Consider the following 18,307-nt stretch of genomic DNA (forward strand, 5'->3'; position numbering starts at 1 on the left):
CATGGAGAAGCAATATTGGCATGTGAATGGTCAAGCTTTAATGGTTAATTTCTGAAAATTAGGGGAGTTTGAATGTGTCCAACCCTAATCCATTCCCAAGCTCTACCAAATGGTTCAAATTTGCAAGAAATTGATCAAATCACTCACCAATGTCATCCGAAAAGCTTCAATGGTAGGAATTGTTGAAGAAGCCTCTTGTAGGAGAAAAAAAACGTGGCCTCTCTTTGCTGTGAAATTTGCAGCCAAAGAACACCTCCCATGTGCTTGAACATAGCTTGAAAATTGCTCCAAACAAGTGCTAAAAACCCTCTTGAATGGCTTCCACCTAGCTCTCCCTCCACACATTTCAGCGCGATTTTGAGGCGTGAGCATGCTGCAGCCCGCCGTTTTCTCTTCTTTGCCTCCTTCATGAGATGATTAGAATAGCAATGATGCCTATGAAGTATGTAAAAGCTTAGCAATGAAAGATATGGTCAATGTGGCAAGGTATACTAGGGTTTCTCATAGCCATGGAAGAATGAACAAAAGCTCTCCAATCTTGAGAAAAAAATTTGCAAGAAGAGGCTCAAATGAAAGATCTCAAGAAGCTCTACAAAAACCCTAAGGTTTGGCATCAAAACGGGTAAAGGAAGAGCATCCCATGGCTATGGAAAGCTTGAGGAAGAAGAAGATGATTACTAAACGTGATTAGCAAAAAAGTTAATTGCAATTAGTCACTTGCCCTAAGTTTTAGCCCGACTGCCCCAAATTTTTGGTCCAGAGGCCCAAAATTTGATCCAAAAATGGCAAAATTGGCCAAAATCACTCAAAATTCAAGCAATTTCCATGAAATGCTCACCATCTCCATGAGATTAAGCAAGATTAGAGAAGATTTGTCAAGAATCACTCAAGGATTACAAGAAAATGAGAAAAAAAATGAAAGAAACTCAAATTTTCAAGCAAATTTTCCCAACAACCCATGCATGCCCATGATCAAAATCAAGAGCTCTGATACCAATTGGAATGAAGGGATGTAATGCATGAAAAATATGAGTAATCACCATGTAAACATGATGCCTAAGTGTGTTTAGTCTCTCACCAAGAGAATGGAAATAGCCTTCCACAAGCCAAGAGAGAAGCCATGAGCTCCAAGAAACATAAGTTTCCATTTCTAAAAATGATCATCAAAAGTTACAACCATGGTCCAAGTCCCCTCTTTTATACATGGACTTGTCCCATTATTAACCCTATTGAATAAAGTTCCTACTTTATTACAAACGTGGACTGCATGACCACCAAAAAACTAAGTATGCCTACCCTTGGACACCTTCACACCAATGTGACTTTGCATGTATACTTTCATAGAATACATCATGCAAACTAGCCACAATTAAACTAAGAATGAGTTGCTTGTAGGCTCCATGTGAATAACCCTTAGAGAGGTCCTTTTTACACCATATCTTTGAGGCTCTAAAGGTTTAACCCTTTCGATATGCTTTGAGACAAAAAAAATGATCTTATCTCAAATTATTGTTGGTGGAGAGTGCCTCTCTCTAACAAAAGGTGTATAATTTGTTTCCCACTCGGCCTAGTTTTGAGGCTCTAAGGATTCAAAATTTGGTATAGAGTACAATAGTGCATTTTTGGTATGCAGAGAGTGATTATTTCACGTATTTCTGGTTGTGGGTGTATGTACCTATACTGTAGTCATGTATTGTGACATATAGATTGTAGGTGTATGTACCTATACTTTGGTCATGTTTTATGACATAGATTGTGCATATGTACCACTATAGGAGTTACAACAGATGCTCCTATGTTGCAAGTTACATACAGAAATTACATGTTTATAGATTTCTAGTTAGTGCAAACATTAATGTCTGACTTCATCAGCCAAATTGTCAGTGAAAAGTTTAACAAGAATAACTTTCATGCATTGAAGTTCAATGATGACCAATTTCTTGATGGGAAAAGGATTTCGGGACTATGTTGAAAGAGAAAATGAGGAATTTTCTAAAGAGACTTAAACCAAGATACAAGGAAAGTCATGTATTGGCTTTCCATCACTTTGACAGATAATATGATAGGGCATATACAACATGCCAATACTTTAATAGCTACATGGCAAAACCTGGTGAAGAGTTCTAAGACAAACACAAAGGTAAGGAAGTTGTGCTATGGATGACGATAACTTGGTGAACATCTGTTTGAATAGGCTTGGAAAAGAACATTGTTCCTCCAAAAGTAAGAATACTTTAGAGATAACAAGCCTTTTACTCAAATTTAGGTAGAGGTCAGGGTCTTGAGGCCAAGGTGACGACCGTTTTGAAAATTAGAATTTTGGACAGTAGTAGTCCAATGACTCATAACAGTAGCAGCAACAAACACACACAGGTGGAAGAGGCCAGTCTCAAGGGAGAGGGAGCCAAAGAGGTGGAGGTAAATGACAAAGACAACATTCAGGATCAGGTTCAAAGGATTGCTTTTATTATGACAAACCATGTTACTTTATAGGTAGAATGTTGCAAAAAGCATAGTGACATAAAAAGTGGCAAGTTATAACAAAACAATTATGCAAAATAATTATTCATCTTCAAGTAATAATGTTGAAGATAGATGTGAGTATTTGTTTATTATGTAGAATATATTGAATTCAATGTGGATGTATCCACAAACAGTGATGATGTATGGTAAGTGGATTTAGGAGCCTTCAACTACATGACCTATCATGGTGAGTGGCCTAAAGATGCCAAAAATTAGTGTTATTGAGATGAAAAATAGGCATATTGCAAAGGTTTCTCACGCATTGATGGGCTGAGAAGAGCATGCCTCACTATTATTAGGCTGAAGCAGTTCGCAAGTGTACTTTACAATTATGAATAGGACTTGCACAATGTGACAATACATGGTGTGACTCAAAAAGAGTACACTAATAGAAAACTAGATTTGTCACACTTGAAAGTATTTGTATGCATTGTACATGTAAACATTCCTCATGAGATACATAGTAAGTTGGATCCCAAAGCTAAAAAATGTGTGTTTTTTGGTTATTTCCTTGAGGAAAATGGATACATATATTATAACCCTATTACATGAGATCAGGGTGAGTAGGGATGTTATCTTTGATGAGATGAGTAGTTAGTATACTATTATAAAATACTTGATTGGGACTGATACACAAGAGCAAGTGGTTGTTGCACAGAATACATATTAATAATCAAAGTCATTAAGTGGACTAGGAGATTCCTCTAGTAGTGGGTCATGTTGAAAGACCATGGATTGGCAAGCTACGTCATAAAATTAGCCTTGAAGGTTCAGAAAGTGCATCACATAAAGGTAAAGAGAAGATCGATGAGTCTCTTGGTATGCTTGGAATTTCATCAGAGCATTCATATATTGATGAAGAGTCTAGTGGCTCAGAGTAGAGCCTTGATGAGGAGTTTTGGATTCAAGTTATTAGAACACCTAGTGCAAGAAAGGCTAAGCCTATCATAAGGACAGTAAGGAGGGGACCATGCAAGTTGAACCCATATGTTTTGAGGATATTATTGGGCATGTACATTGGGAGCAAGCCATGGACAAAGAAATGGTTGCATTGATAAGACATTGGAATTGGTACCTTTTCTTGAGGGTAAAAAAATTTATTGGATGTAAGTGGGTCTACAAAGTGAAGCAGAACTCAAATGGAAGCATTAGTAGGTACAAGGTGAAAATCAAGAAAGTTCTCTTGATGGAGCTCTAAAACTAGTTGTATTCTTTACCAAGACCATTGAAGGTCACGAACACCATATCATTATTATCTAATAGAGATCCAATAGAAGCAAAGGCACCTATAAGCCCTTTAACATTCATTAAGTAATCATTTATACTTAGCTTTCCTCTAGTCACATTATGCGACTTTTGAGCTTGGGTGCTTGTGTTGTACATCTTCAATAAGGTGACCCAAGTCTCCTTAGGTGTTTACGTATCTTGTATATACACAACCATAGAGTATGCCACACTCACAAATAACTAGTATAACACCTTTCTAGCCATGCTTTATATGCTTGCATTTGTCGAGGAGTGGTATTTTCTTCCCCAATCTTTGGCTTCCTTTTTATCATCTATGATGAACTCCCAATATCTTTTTCCCATAAGGAAATTAGTTATCAATGAACTTTCATGCTTGGAAGCTATTCCTATCTAGCTTCTCGCTCACAATTTGGGATGGATTGTCAAACATGATTTCCTGCTTATTAAATAGTGTTTGAAAAAACTTATGCACTTATAGAGAAAACTTGCAATCTCTAACATTGTGGTACTAGAAAATTGTTATAATGCCACTACAAGTGAATCAGTTCACACACATACATTCAACAACACTTGTAAACACTTAGACTCTGTGCCACTATATATGAGCCAGTGAGATATACATACATTCACTAATACCTATATATAAAATTGTTATATTGCCACTATATGTAAACTTACTATAATGCCACTATATGTGAACCTCAAGGGGGGGTCACTGTACTAACCCCATATATAGCACGTGCATTGAAAGGATATTTAAAAACCCCCCTACTTACGGATTTTTTAATTTTAAAAGCAATCCTTTTGTAACACTTCTCCTTATGTATCAAAATTTTCACCATTTCAATTAAAAATTCCCTTATGTATGTAAATTTTTTGTAACTCCACGAGAAAAAACCCCTTCTGTTGAGCTCACATGCTATCTTACATATTTTTATTGAACCCTCTCTCTTCCCCCCTCCGGGCGAGATATGAACGAATCACATGTACATACATTCCACCAATACGATAACACTTAGATTCTCTACATGAACTATCCTCCAATGAAATGTTTGTTTGTAACTTTGCAGTAAACCAAAAATTAGACATAGACAATCAATATCGACATTTAAAGAGAGTATCTAGGAAACTTGCAAAGTTAAAATAGGATGTGAAGCGTGCCTTAATCATGCCAAAATGTGTAATAACTCAGTTAACAAAGTTTCTTACACATAATATGGTCTTCTTCCTTCATCCAGGAGAATGCCTTAATTTGATATAATGACTTCCTTATCTTCCTGTAGCTCTCACAGCTACCAAAGGTGTTGCTTCAAAATCAAAGATGGAGAGATATGGACATACCTTTACCCATGTACCTCTTCTTTGCTTGCCTTATTCTTGCCTCTATAGCTCTTACACAAACCAGAGCTTTGATACCATAAAGAGAATACAAGGAGAGAGAGAGAGAGAGCTTCAGTTCCTTGCAAGCAAACATGGACACACAACAAAGAGCAAGATACAAGATAGACGGATAGGCTGAATTTTCTTATATCTTCTTCTCTTCTCTACAACCATTTAACATAAAGAGATAAGAGTATATACTATAAGGAAAATTACTCTCCTTCTATAACATACAATGATCAGTCCATGGTGTGAACTCGGCTATATGAGTTGGCACTATACCTATGTCATACTCTAGTAATCTAAATATGGCTATCAAACAGTATGTTTTCCGTTGGTAGCATATCAACCATAATCTCACCAACCATGAGAATGGTAGAAGTGCAGAAACTATCACCTAGGTGGCTCATCAATATCCAAAGCACTAGTTGATCTCAATATCTCAACAAGTATGAGCTAAATGAGCAGGAATATTACACGAAGGACATAGCATGCCTCACAATCTTCTTACCCTTTAGAAGTCCAAGTCTCAACAATAGGTTCTCTTTTACAATGAATTTATCAAGTTTGGAGAGACTTATCTGACTGGATGAATGGGAACCTAAGTGTCCACAAATCTGAGCCTAAAGAGGAGGAGCATGAGCTGTGTGACACTAAGCATTATTCTCTACTTCATCTTGCAATTCAATGCTTTGTATTGTAAAGTTCTCATTTCTACTACTATGTATTTTTTCTTACTTGGTGTAAGCTCTAGGAAAAGCTTTTTTTGGAAGTTTTGAAGGCATATCTAGAGAAATGTCTAAACTTTCAAATAACACAATTGTTCATACCTCCACCATGCGATGATGGATAGTTGAATGAGATAAACTAAACTCTATAGAAGTTCAAGATTAGTCTTATTATTGATTCCTATAAGCTGTAGAAAACCATAAGATGGGTTTATGCAATGAAAAGTCTACTCAAGATCTAGTAGATCTAGTACAAATCATGCCACATTGGCAGATCCACTACCAACCATAGTGTCAAATCCCTCTCTTGCTTTGGCATAGAGACAAAGGAACACAAAAATGCTATTTGTCATCGTCAATAGAGTCATTGATTTGATGATGATCATGATTCAACATATTACCATAGCTTTTGAAGCATAGCAAGTTCTTAGAACCAGTATGAAACAAGGACTAAGACAAGGATTCAAAACCTTGAGAATCAATTTACAGAGTAAAAAGGCATTCTAAAGGAGAAGTAGTATACAAATTCATATCATAGACAAATAATGTGCAAGTGCATCTGAGTGTTGTCCCTAAAATAGGACAATTTGGTGACTTCAGTGAACATGTAACTGGGCTACCTGCTTCTTAATTTTGAGGACTTTGGTGCAATGCTTATGGAGGAGTAGATGTGTTTTAAATATAGAGATGATAGTAATAGTGCATTCTCTATAAACACAACGAAAAGAAAGGGGAAGGGCTCCAATAAACCCAATGCTTCTAAGAAGAACAAATCAAATGCAAAGTGTTTCTAATGTGAAGCCTAGTCATGTGATGAAATCAGGAACATTGACTCTTTGAAGCCACTTTAAAGCCCTTGAAGGAGTTCAAGAATAGTGTTGAAGCGAAACTAGAGCTATTTATGATAATTGAAGAAGTCTATGCAAAGGTAGAATATTCCTCAGAATCTGTCGATGGTTCATAGATCATCGATATTGGAGCATCCCAACACATGATAACGTCTATAGGGAGATTCCATCCTAGCGGCCGAGAATGATGCCAGATTCCTAGGCGTGGGGGACACCGTACAATTTCTTTTGTTTCTAGAAATGGCGATTTTAATATGTTGTTCGATGTCCTTTATGTGGTAGACATCAACACAAAACTAATGCCTATCTTTATGTCCATAGTTTACCTTGACTTCTCATCATAAACACAAGCATACTGTCATAGGGAGAGAAATCTTATAGGGAGAGGAATCTGACACAATGACTTGTATCAGCTATCAACTTTCATAGCTCGAGTTGATATCAAGACAAGAAAGCTACGACATGAAAGATTTGGACGCATGAGCTTTGTAGTCTTAAAGGAGATGCAAAGGTCTAGGATTGTGGCACATCTACCAACATTTTTTGAGATGTCAAATATATGTGAAGCTTATAAGATGGGAAAGCAGCATTAGTATTTCCACAAGAAAGGAAGAATTATGCAAAGGCTCATGTAGAGCTTATACATGTAGGTCTTTGTTGGTAAAATGTCAACCACCACATTGGGTGGCTTGTTTTAATTCTTATTATTGCTATGTGATCGATGACTCTAATAGGAAGATGTGGATCTATTTTCTTTGGGATAAGGCTAAAGCTTTTGAAAAAGTCAAAATATGGCATAACTTGGTAGAGAGAATAATACAAAAAAGACTACAAAAAAAAGGTGGAAGAAGTTTTAAAAAGAGTAGGGAGGAGAGGTAACATCAACATTTTATAGTTGTAGAGATTATGCTCAATGAAAAATGAATACATGTTTCTTTTTTGGACCGAGGTAGTTTAAAATGCATATCCTTAATAACAAGAGTTACGTAAAGGCATGATACCTTCAGAATCTTATTTTAGTAAGAAACTTTAAGTTACATATTTCAAGACATTTGGATATGAATATTATTTTGTGCATGTTCTTGACTCTTCTAAAAGCAAGTGGGATTCAAAGAGTAGGAAGTGTATCTTCTTGGGATACAATATGGATTTAAAGGGTTACCAATTATTTTTTGCATGTTCTAGACTCAACTAGGACCAAGTGGATTCCAAAAGTAGAAATAGTATCTCTTTGGGATATAGTTTGGAGTTAAAGAGTTACCAATTATACAACCTAGAGGCATTGTCATGATGTGGTGTTTGAAGAACACCCTCATTAGGTGGAGGAGAATGCTTTATCACTTAGGGCACAGTCACTCTCAAGAAATGTCCATAGCATGTGCCTTAAAGCACTTATATATATCGCCTTTTTAAATTTGTCACTTATTTTAAAGGACCCTCTATTATACACAAACTCCTTTTTATAAAAGGATCTAATGTATATAAACATTTATCCTTGCATATTTTTTATAACCCCTATACAAAGGAAACCTATAAATATACTCCTTGTATACACTGTATATGAAAATATTAGGAGAGGAGAGACTTAAGCTCTTGCAAGCACATATACACATCAAAACAATGCATAAGACACATAGAGAGAGATGGAAGGTTAAAATATTTTACTTGTTTCTCTCAGAAGAGGTCTCAAAAGAGACTGAAACCTTTTTCCTTGTTGCTCTCAAAATAGGTCTACAAAAGATAAGTGATGAAAACCAGCATAATTACTCAGTACTATGTACAATCGGTCTATAATGTAAACACGCTAAGTAGGTGAGTTGGCATGACAAGTATCCTATAACTCAGTTAGACTAGGTAGGTGTACTTTAATTGTAGAATTATCAGCGCGAAGATCTGTCGTGTCAACTACCAAATGCACCAATGTTGTAAAGGTTGAACGGTCACCCACGCATGCCATGAGTGCCATCTCATGTTGAGATTCACATCTCAAAACTCTCCCTCAAGCTTGACTCAATCTCTAAAACTCAAAGCATGTGCAAAACCTATGAAGCTTCTCTACTCCCAAGGGTTTTGTGAAAATGTCACCTACATGCTCCTCTGTGCTCATGTATATGAGATCAACATCTCCTTCTCTCTGGTAAAGTGATAACGGACCTTTATCCATGCATGAAACACTGGGTTCTTAGTCAACTGTATTCTACTAAGGTTGTTGCAATAGATGACATGCAACTCCATATCTCCAAACATAGTTACATTCTGTACTTATACTCATCCGTTCAATACTTTCAATATGTATCGTACTGGTACCATGATTTTTATACACGTACTTTTAAAAAAAAGTCACTAATAACTACTAGTGAATACATAATATGTAGGTCGATGTTGAGGAGCTCGAGCGTCGCAAACAGCAGCATACCGAGGAGAGTGACATAGTATGTGATGATCTAGAGGAGATATATAGATAGCTTCACAAAGAGCTTGAGGAGATTGATAGATGAGTCACTCAAGATTAATATCAAGCTCTCATGACCACTTCTCTCACATCTTTAGCTCAGGAGCATGCCAAGGGGAGTAACATAGTACGTGATGAGCTAGAGGAGATATATAGACAGCTTCACAGAGAGCTCAAGGACATTGATAGACGAGTCACTCAAGCTCAATCTTGAGTTCTCATGATTACTTCCCTCATGTCTTTAGCTCAGCAACATGTCAAGGAGAGTGACGTAGTACGTGATGAGCTAGAGGAGATATATAGATACTTTCATAGTGAGCTTAAGGACATTGATAGACGAGTCACTCAAGCTCAATCTCGAGCTCTCATGACCACTTCCCTCACGTCTTTAGCTCAGCAGAGTTGACCTTCCACCTCTAAAGGCACCAAGGTGTAGTGTCACATGCAAAATATCTGGGAGTCTTTTTTCAGCCCTAAACACCAACCTGGAACATGATGATGCAAAACGCATACAAAAGAGAGAGAGAGAGAGAGAGAGAGAGAGAGAGAGAGAGAGAGCGATAGCTGAGTATTCATTATATTCTATGAAAAGGTGTAAACCCTAATCTAGGCCTATCTCTAAGACTCAGCCCAATGCTGGACTGAATGGTCTAAACGATGAGCAACTAATGCCTTTTATAGGCCTTCGGAAGTCCTAGTAGACTAGCCGATTGCTAGTTGGCTAGGTCCCAAATAAAGTATTTCCTCAAATACTGAGGCCGACAAGTCTTCAAAGCTTTCATGCGCTAGCCAACAACATGCCATTGTCGTCCACAAGTCACATGCCCATTTCAGCAACAACAATTTCTCCAAAATCCGATTCAAGTCTAGTTCTTTTATCGGTTGCCTCTTCAGGATTAGCTTTGGGATTAGCCAGTGCATGTCTTGCACATGACACTCTTGGTGCACATTCAAGAGGGAGAGCCACCAGAGCAACCTGTAGAGGTGATTGAGAGCACTAGCTGCTGACTCTTCCAGAGGAGAGACTTGGACCCTCTACCATTGTTGAGGAGATACCTGGTGCTGATGTACCAGGTGATGTGGTGAAGCGGGAGGAGCCGCTATATGATTTTGATGGGAATCTCCTCACGGATGGAGACTACTTATCATCCTCATCTTTAGTTTTAGATGATGATGAGTGAGTGGTGACTCATGAGACTTGATTTATTAGCCAGTATCCTTGTGGTGATTGGTCGCTCTTACTAGTTAGTAGTTAGCATATCAATATTTATTTTAGTAGTGACCATAGACTAGTCACATATTCAGCTTATAGCTACTAGCACCTAGCCTTGTAATTTCATGATTTATGATCAAACATGTATGATGTCATTATTTTGTGGCGGCCATATGACTATTGGCATTTGTACTAGGATTTCACATTCAATAGGACTTCATGTTGTATGCTCGTAGCTCATTTGACATTTGTAGAGCATAGATGTTTGAATTCAATTATTTTTTGTGCAATTTTGTGTACCAATGTTGCCAAATTATGAATGGTTTATAATATATGTTTTTTATTATATATACATTAATTTAAAACAATAAACGTACTTAAAGTACTTATCTTGATGCACACTTTACGTACTCATAAGCATACTATACCGTACCACACCGTACCTAAAGTACACAACCACTATGTCTCCAAGTAGGTTAAGTAACCAAGATACCTCAAATGTTGCCATCGTAGCATACTCTTCCTCCCTACTATTGTTGGATACTTCTTGTTGCTTCATACACCACCACTCCCAAAGGAAAATATTGACTTACTGGCCATGGTAGCATCCCTATACTCTTCCTCTCTACTACTTTTGGATGCTTCTTGTTGCTTCATGTAACACCAAATATTAACTTGCTTGCTGGTAGATCTTCTGTCCAAGATGCTACTAACCAATCTGCATAAGCGTATCTATATACGTGCAACAATTTTATATACCAACCTCATAGAAGAGGCCATAATCAATTGTGGATGTCACATAACGTAGTGTGAACGTCACACTATACAAATGCGGACTCTGAGGGGAAGTTACATAAGTTGGCTCTCTAACCTAACTATGTAGTTCATGTATGGCGTGGATCATCATATAGATCAAGATACCCACTATCTTCTGATAGATAGTGTCATTCTCCAAAAACTCACCTACATTTGCACTCAGCTTACCATTTTGATCCAACGGTACCAAAATGGACTTAGAGCTAGCCATATCATGTTTGGAAAACATGTACGATGCATACTGTCTTTATGGCCTCAGACGTCTTGATGATCTCAATGCCAAGAAAGTATTTTGGCTCACTCAAATCCTTCATATCAAACTTCTTCTTCAAGAGACCTTTTATATTCTCAACTTTCTCTTCATTGTCATCCCCAACAATCACGTCAACCACATAGATAGTGTGATAACCACAATGCTCTTATAACTCTTTTTATATAGAGTACATGATTAGTATTTTCCATATGAAAGCTAATGGTGATAAGATATTATGCAATCTTATCATGTCATGCTCTCGATGCCTGCTTCAAGCCATACAAGGCTTTACATAGCTTGCATACATAATCTAGGTGATGAAGTCTCTCTTGATCCACTCAATGACTATGATTGCTGCCGTGTATTCTACACAATCACCTGCTCTTGTGTATCAGCCCTAATCAAGTCTTTTGTAGCAGCATACCAATTGATCTTCATTGTCTTTGTTATGTCTAGGTTGTTTATTTACATGAGACCTACACTAAGATACCCTCAATAAGATCACTCTTTTCATTAAGGCAGTGGCCACAAAAGGTGACAAGGGACTTAGTAACTCCAATCAAGCCAAGCTCTATCACACCACTAGATGAAAACTCAACATGATCAAGATAGAGGCAAATAATCTCAAAGAAATCTCAGAGCCTCATGAGGAAGATATAAGGCATGTTCCTAAATACTTTTAAGTTCCACAACATTGGGGACATAGTAACACATAGAAAGAGGGCCTAAAGAATCTTAATTGGAGAGCTTAATATCTCTTATGATGGCCCATTAAGGTCCTCAACATTGGGGACATAGTAGTACATAGAAAGAAAAGAGGGCCTAAAGAATCTCTAATACCTTTTATGATGCCCCATTAAGGTCAAAGAAGTAAACCTCATAGTACATACAATCTAATGCTTTGTTTTTACCATCAAATAATGTACGCAAAGAGTGGGGTTAACACCTAAAAATTTGGTAGATATCCTAGTTCTTTGATAGCAACTGTAAATTTTAAAGTTGATAAAAAATGTATGGATTAAACGATCAATATACTTGAGGATGATCTTAGTTGTGACAATACAAATTGTAGCATACTCTAGTACGATCTTAAGAAGATATGGCCTTAATGTACATATGCAAACCTCCATACTGAACACACACTCCAACAACATATCTTTTTTACCAACCAACTCAAATCCACAATGTAGAGTGATCAGGCTCAACTTCACTTACTGGAAGCATACCTAGCGGTTGGGGAGGATACCTCTTGGATGAGAACTCCTATGAGCTCTTAGTGGTGGAAATGGATGCTTATAAGAACGTAGAGAAATTTTAAAAAACTTTTCAATTTACCTCTTGTAGAATGCAAAATTTTGGACAAGGACACAGAAGACTAATCTAGCGGTGGACCAAGAGAACAAGGTGACCGGTTTGGTAATCCAAACTCATCTACCAAACTAATCATCACTCCTCTATGTATTGTGCCTCCATTTATTGTGGTTCCTAATCCATCTTGCACTTCCATAAACAAAGGAAAAACAATACTCAAAGGTACCAGCTCTATTGATGGCTCGTATACTTTTCCATATATTAGTATGTCTATTCTCCAAGAGTAGGCGGATAGTCTATGCACAATAGGCTAAGGACTTGAGAGAGAAAGTCAACCAACTAAAATCTCAAGGAGAATGATGCCAAGATACAAGAGCAACAACAAGTGGATAGAAAGAAGATTAAGAAATTAAAGGAGACCTATAGTAAGAACCAAAAGAAAATCAAGTAAGTAATTACACATGGTGGGTACAAAGCTAGATGGATATGAGGCCATCATGGTGAGAACTCACGTACACAATGAAGAAGATTTGTATTTATGTAAAAAATATATTGCCAACCTGCAAAATAGGTGAAACTTATAAACAAGGCAAGAGAAGCTTGGAAATCATAAGCTGACATGTTGTACATTTATATATCCATACAAAGCTTGATGAAGCCATTTCTGTAAAGGTCATCCACCAACACATGGAAATGACGTTAATCATTCTATAAAGGTTATCCCACCAACACATGGAAATGGCTTCATCAAGCAAACAACATTTTATCCATCCATAAATGCAAGTTTACCTTGGATATATCAATTTTATACATCAAATAGAGGAATAATGCATAAGTAGCATAAAGGATTTGTTTCGACTATGAAAAAGTAACTTGGCCAAGAGATTTCTAGATAAAGATTAGATAAGAAATGTTATTTTAGAGACGTGTATTTGCTCTTTTCATAGATGTTAATAATACTTCACAAACCTACAAGGAGGAAGAGACAGACTTGTTAACATTAAAAAACACCATATATCATAAATGCTAAGGGCTAATAGGAACTTTCACTCTAAAACTTCAAGTCTTGCCTTATTTTGATAAATATTTTAAATCAAAGATGTATGGTCACTAGAGGCTACTAGGAACTTGCACTCTAAAACTTTAAGTCTCACCTTATTTTTCATCCTTACTTTGACAAAATATAGAACTTTTATGAGTCCTTTCAAAGTTTAACTTTTAAATATAAACCGAAATTCAAATTTCTTTTAGAATTTTTAAAAGTAATAATCGAGACTCTTCATGATATTACATTTTTTTCTTGATACCATTATCAAAATATTAGTTGTAGAAAACAAATGTATCATTAATGTAATAAAAATCAACTTATATGCTCGGGAGATTCAATGTAAGTAAACCTTCTGTATCACGTGCGTTTAAGGAATATTTTAAAAATCCCTTATCTATGAAATTTTCATGAATAAAACATACATTTTTCTATTCAACCTGTAAATGTTCCCTTTAAATGGTACCCTTCTCTATATAAAAAAATGTGTAAAAAATGGATTTTAAAAATCCCTTTTGTTGAACCCACGTGCTACACTTACATATGTACGAGTGACCCCCTCGGGCTTATATAAGCTAGGTTATCAAAGATATTAAGGAGACCCAAAGTTCCATTAAGTTAGATAGATAATACAGTTCTTACTTCAATTCCTAAATGTTCTAAAGTTTAGATATGCTTATAATATTGGAGACCCAAAGTTCCATTAAGTTGGATAGATAATACGGTTCTTACTTCAATTCCTAAATGTTCTAAAGTTTGGATATGCATATAGATAATGGTGAGTCAATTGATACCATGATTTATTCGCCCACATCAAAGCTTAGTCTCAAAAATATTTTGCAAAATCATATTAATTTTTTGTCATTCTATATGTCTAGCAAGGTTAGGATCTACCTTGCAAAGATGAAGATCAAATATCTTTATTAATCAAGGTCATTAATAGTACACATTACACATTAGAGCAAGTTTGAGCTCATTTTGGGACCCTTTGAGGATATCACATGAGAATATTCCTTTAAAAATGGGGACATGAAAAATTTTCAGCAAATCAACTCTAAATCTGTCAGAGTTTGCATTTTCAGAACTTTCTCTCGGGGAGCTTTCCGATGATATATAGCATGATAGGAGTTGGACATGGGAAGGGAAAGGTACCGAAAAGATTCTTCTCTTCTCCCAAAAGATTCACCCACGTTAAGAAGAAAAGAATATTCTCGGTACCTTTCCTTTCCCCTGTCCAACCCCCATCATACTATATATCATCGGAAAGCTCTCAGAGAGTAGGCTCTGAAAATGCAAACTCCGACAGATTTAGAGCTAATTTGCTGAAAATTTTCCATGCCCTCGTTTTTAAAAGAATATTCTCATGTGAAATCCTTAGAGGGTCCCAAAATGAGCTCAAACTTTTCTTAATGTACTTTTAGTTTATCAAGTTCAAAATCAAACTATGCTCTTTTGTTTCCTTATCACTTAGCCTTCAAGCTTCTTCATGATCCATACATATAGAATGATCACAAGAAAAAAGGCTAATTAAATAGCATATTCATATTTTCTTTAAAACATTCTGCAAAGCTAAACCATGACTTTTTGTGTTAGGAGCCATGGCTAGCCATACATCTTAGCTATCCTACTATTTTTTTGATTACTCTCCAAAATAGAAAACCACACTTGAGTTTTAACGCATCTCCATGTGTATATGTATGCATGTAGATGTGGGTGTGTGAATGCATGGACACTACACACATGCCAAAGTAGTTATTGGAAAGAATTAAGTGTTTGAAGAGTATCTGAAGTTCTTTTTAAAATTTAAGTTTTATCCAAAATAGCTACTATCAAGTAAGCTGATTCTTATTTTTTTGGACTTTTTCCTAATCAAGGACTTGCATTGAAAGCTACCTTTAAGCATAAGAAAGCCAAGTTAGGAAATTGCTTGTGATCATACTACTTATAAAGGGTAGTCAAATGATATACCTTAGACTCAAGTGTTTTTTACTCTAGCTCCTTAAAATATCAAAGTTAAAGTGCTCCTCAACATATGAATCTTGTTTGTTGAAAAAGGAAAATTTGCAATCTTACTCAAGGGCAAGGTAACTATTTGATACGCACAAATTATTTTATAGCCTTTTGGTATGATTACTAGGTAGACACACACTTAACTAGAATTTTAGAGCCATTGGTATAAGTGATGCTAATGTATCCACGAGATTATCCTACAATTTAGCACACGCATCACAAGGATGGGTGGCCATTGTTATTGCGTTTGAGAGTCCTTGATGGAAATTTCAAGACCTTCGATCTTTGCATTGCCTCTATGAATCTTGTAGAGCCTTTACAGCTATGCCTTTAGATAAATAAGGAGATATGCCTATGGAAGATCCTTACATAGGTAAAGAGAAAGGCAAATTTAGAGCCATGTCTAGAGTGAAGATACTTCTTGAAACAACGACGACTACAACCAAGAAGGTGGGAAAAAATGGCCAGTTTTTAAATCAATCCCTAGCAAAGCACATGAAGGTAAGGTATATTGTGATAATCATGATAGGAAGGATGATCTCGAGAACTAGCTAACGATTGGTTTGTCTTCCTCCGTACATCTTTTGTACTCACCTTCTTCAAATGAAAAGCCGTCTTGATCTTCTTTCCTCAAGGGTTCGATTCAGTCACAATATAATACACATAAATACGTACATACATGTAAGTAGTAAGTATGTATGTATGTAAATATACATATAAATACATGTATATATAATATAAATGCACATACATGCATGTGTGTATCATGCATGTATATATAATATAAATACACATACATGCATGTGTGTATCATGCAAGATGTACGTACACAAATGGAAAATTGAGCATATACATGTATACGCGTGCGTGGGTGCTTGCACACACATATGACCACTGAAAACTTCAGCAAATAGCCTCCTATACATCCAGGGTAGCGCAGTGAGACGCCTTCAAGAATATATGAGAAGCTTCAATTTGCAGGAATTGTACCTGGAGCTTGCGTATTCGAAGAGTTTGCCGGTGGCGGAGAAGATGATGAGGCCGATCTCGGCATCGCAAAGAACAGACAGCTCGTAGGCTTTCTTGAGGAGCCCATTCCTACGCTTGCAGAAGGTGACCTGGCGGCTGGTGGTGTTATGGATTCGTCTGATCTGGATCTTGCCGCGAGGGCCGACAGCAGCAGGAGCTGGGGCGGGCACATTAATCTTATGTTGCAGCAGGTCCAGGCAACCGTCGTCATCGTCGTGGTGTGTGTAGTGGGTCTCCGCGTGATCGCGCTCTTGTGCTTGCACTGCTGTTGCGTGGGCATCTTCAGCTGGAGCTTGACCGGCTGCCATTCTTCTTAGCGGTAACGTGCACAGGAAGAAATTATATCCCGAGAAGATACAGGCTATGCTTCTAATCTACTTATATCCCGAGAAGATCAGGAGAAGAAACCTAACAAGCCAGGAACGATCTCCACACATCTCCACAGGAAAAACAAATTGAGCCTCGTGCATTATTACAGCACCGCTTTTTTTTATTATAGCAGAATTAAAGAACGCTTCTTTACTTGGAAATTGCATCCATGATCCCATTTTCCATTATTTATAAATTGAAAATAATAATGGAAAATGGGATCATACCGCCTGAAAACGAAACCTGAAGGTTTTCTTTTTTCTTTTGCTTCACTTTCCCGTTCTACCCAGCCCCAGTACCACCATTCATGTCTCTTGTACCCTTTTCTCAATATTTTTTACATTGCTAGAGGACCACACCGCGTGCCTCAATCAGTTTCTGCAAGAAAAACAAGGTATAAAATCCAAGATAAGTTCATTGTCATCTTCGGCCTTAAGTGTTCGTAAGGCTCATATAGGTGTAGCCTGTAGGTAGACGTTCACCCCATTTGTACTCCGTCCTTCCGCCTTTAATATTGTTATGAGGCGTACAATGTACATGCCTATTGATGTGTCTGCTTTATAATTGGTCTTACATACCTTAATGTGTCCCCTTAGGCAAAAGATCATCAATCATGGAAACGTCACGCGGCCCTCAATTTCTTTTATATTGGCCACTACTAGAACGGAGCAAAGTAGTTCGTGTGTGGACCCGTCATATACTCTTCAAAGTGAGGGCAAGGTAACTATCAGGTGTCCACCCGAGGATCGAACCTAGTACCTTCAGGTTACAAGCCACCCCCATCAACCACTAGAACAAGCGTCCAATGTTAAATAACCCTCGATTTTGAAGACTTCCCACTAACTCCTCTTAACCCTTCACATAATGGCACCAAAAATTTTGCCCCTAAAAAATTTAAAAAGCCTTCCAACCCACTCTTTGTCCTTCTACTACTACTACAAGTCATAAACTCGCTTTTGAGGGATTATTGATTCATGAAAGCATTCTTAAATTTTCAAAATCAAAAAATGAAAGTATGAACAAGCTCCAAAGTGAGACACAAGTGTACACAGGTTCGTATTAACGTAGTTACAATGGTAGAA

At 37.0% G+C, this 18,307-nt stretch overlaps 1 protein-coding gene across 2 annotated transcripts in view; it reads right to left on the reverse strand.

The window, feature by feature from the left end:
* Window positions 1-17,313, reverse strand: part of LOC147633179 (agamous-like MADS-box protein AGL11) — a 66,674-nt gene extending 49,361 nt beyond the window's left edge. For both annotated transcript variants that reach the window (XM_086806196.1, XM_086806195.1), the window contains exon 1: window positions 16,818-17,313. In XM_086806196.1, the coding sequence (XP_086662322.1) occupies window positions 16,818-17,164 (347 nt within the window). In that variant the 5' untranslated portion in view covers window positions 17,165-17,313. The remainder of the gene's footprint in view (window positions 1-16,817) is intronic.
* Between the last annotated feature and the right edge of the window lie 994 nt (window positions 17,314-18,307).

The sequence above is a fragment of the Cibotium barometz genome, chromosome 12, assembly GCF_041138505.1.
Source record: "Cibotium barometz isolate CiBa-2024 chromosome 12, ASM4113850v1, whole genome shotgun sequence".
Lineage (NCBI taxonomy): Eukaryota > Viridiplantae > Streptophyta > Polypodiopsida > Cyatheales > Cibotiaceae > Cibotium > Cibotium barometz.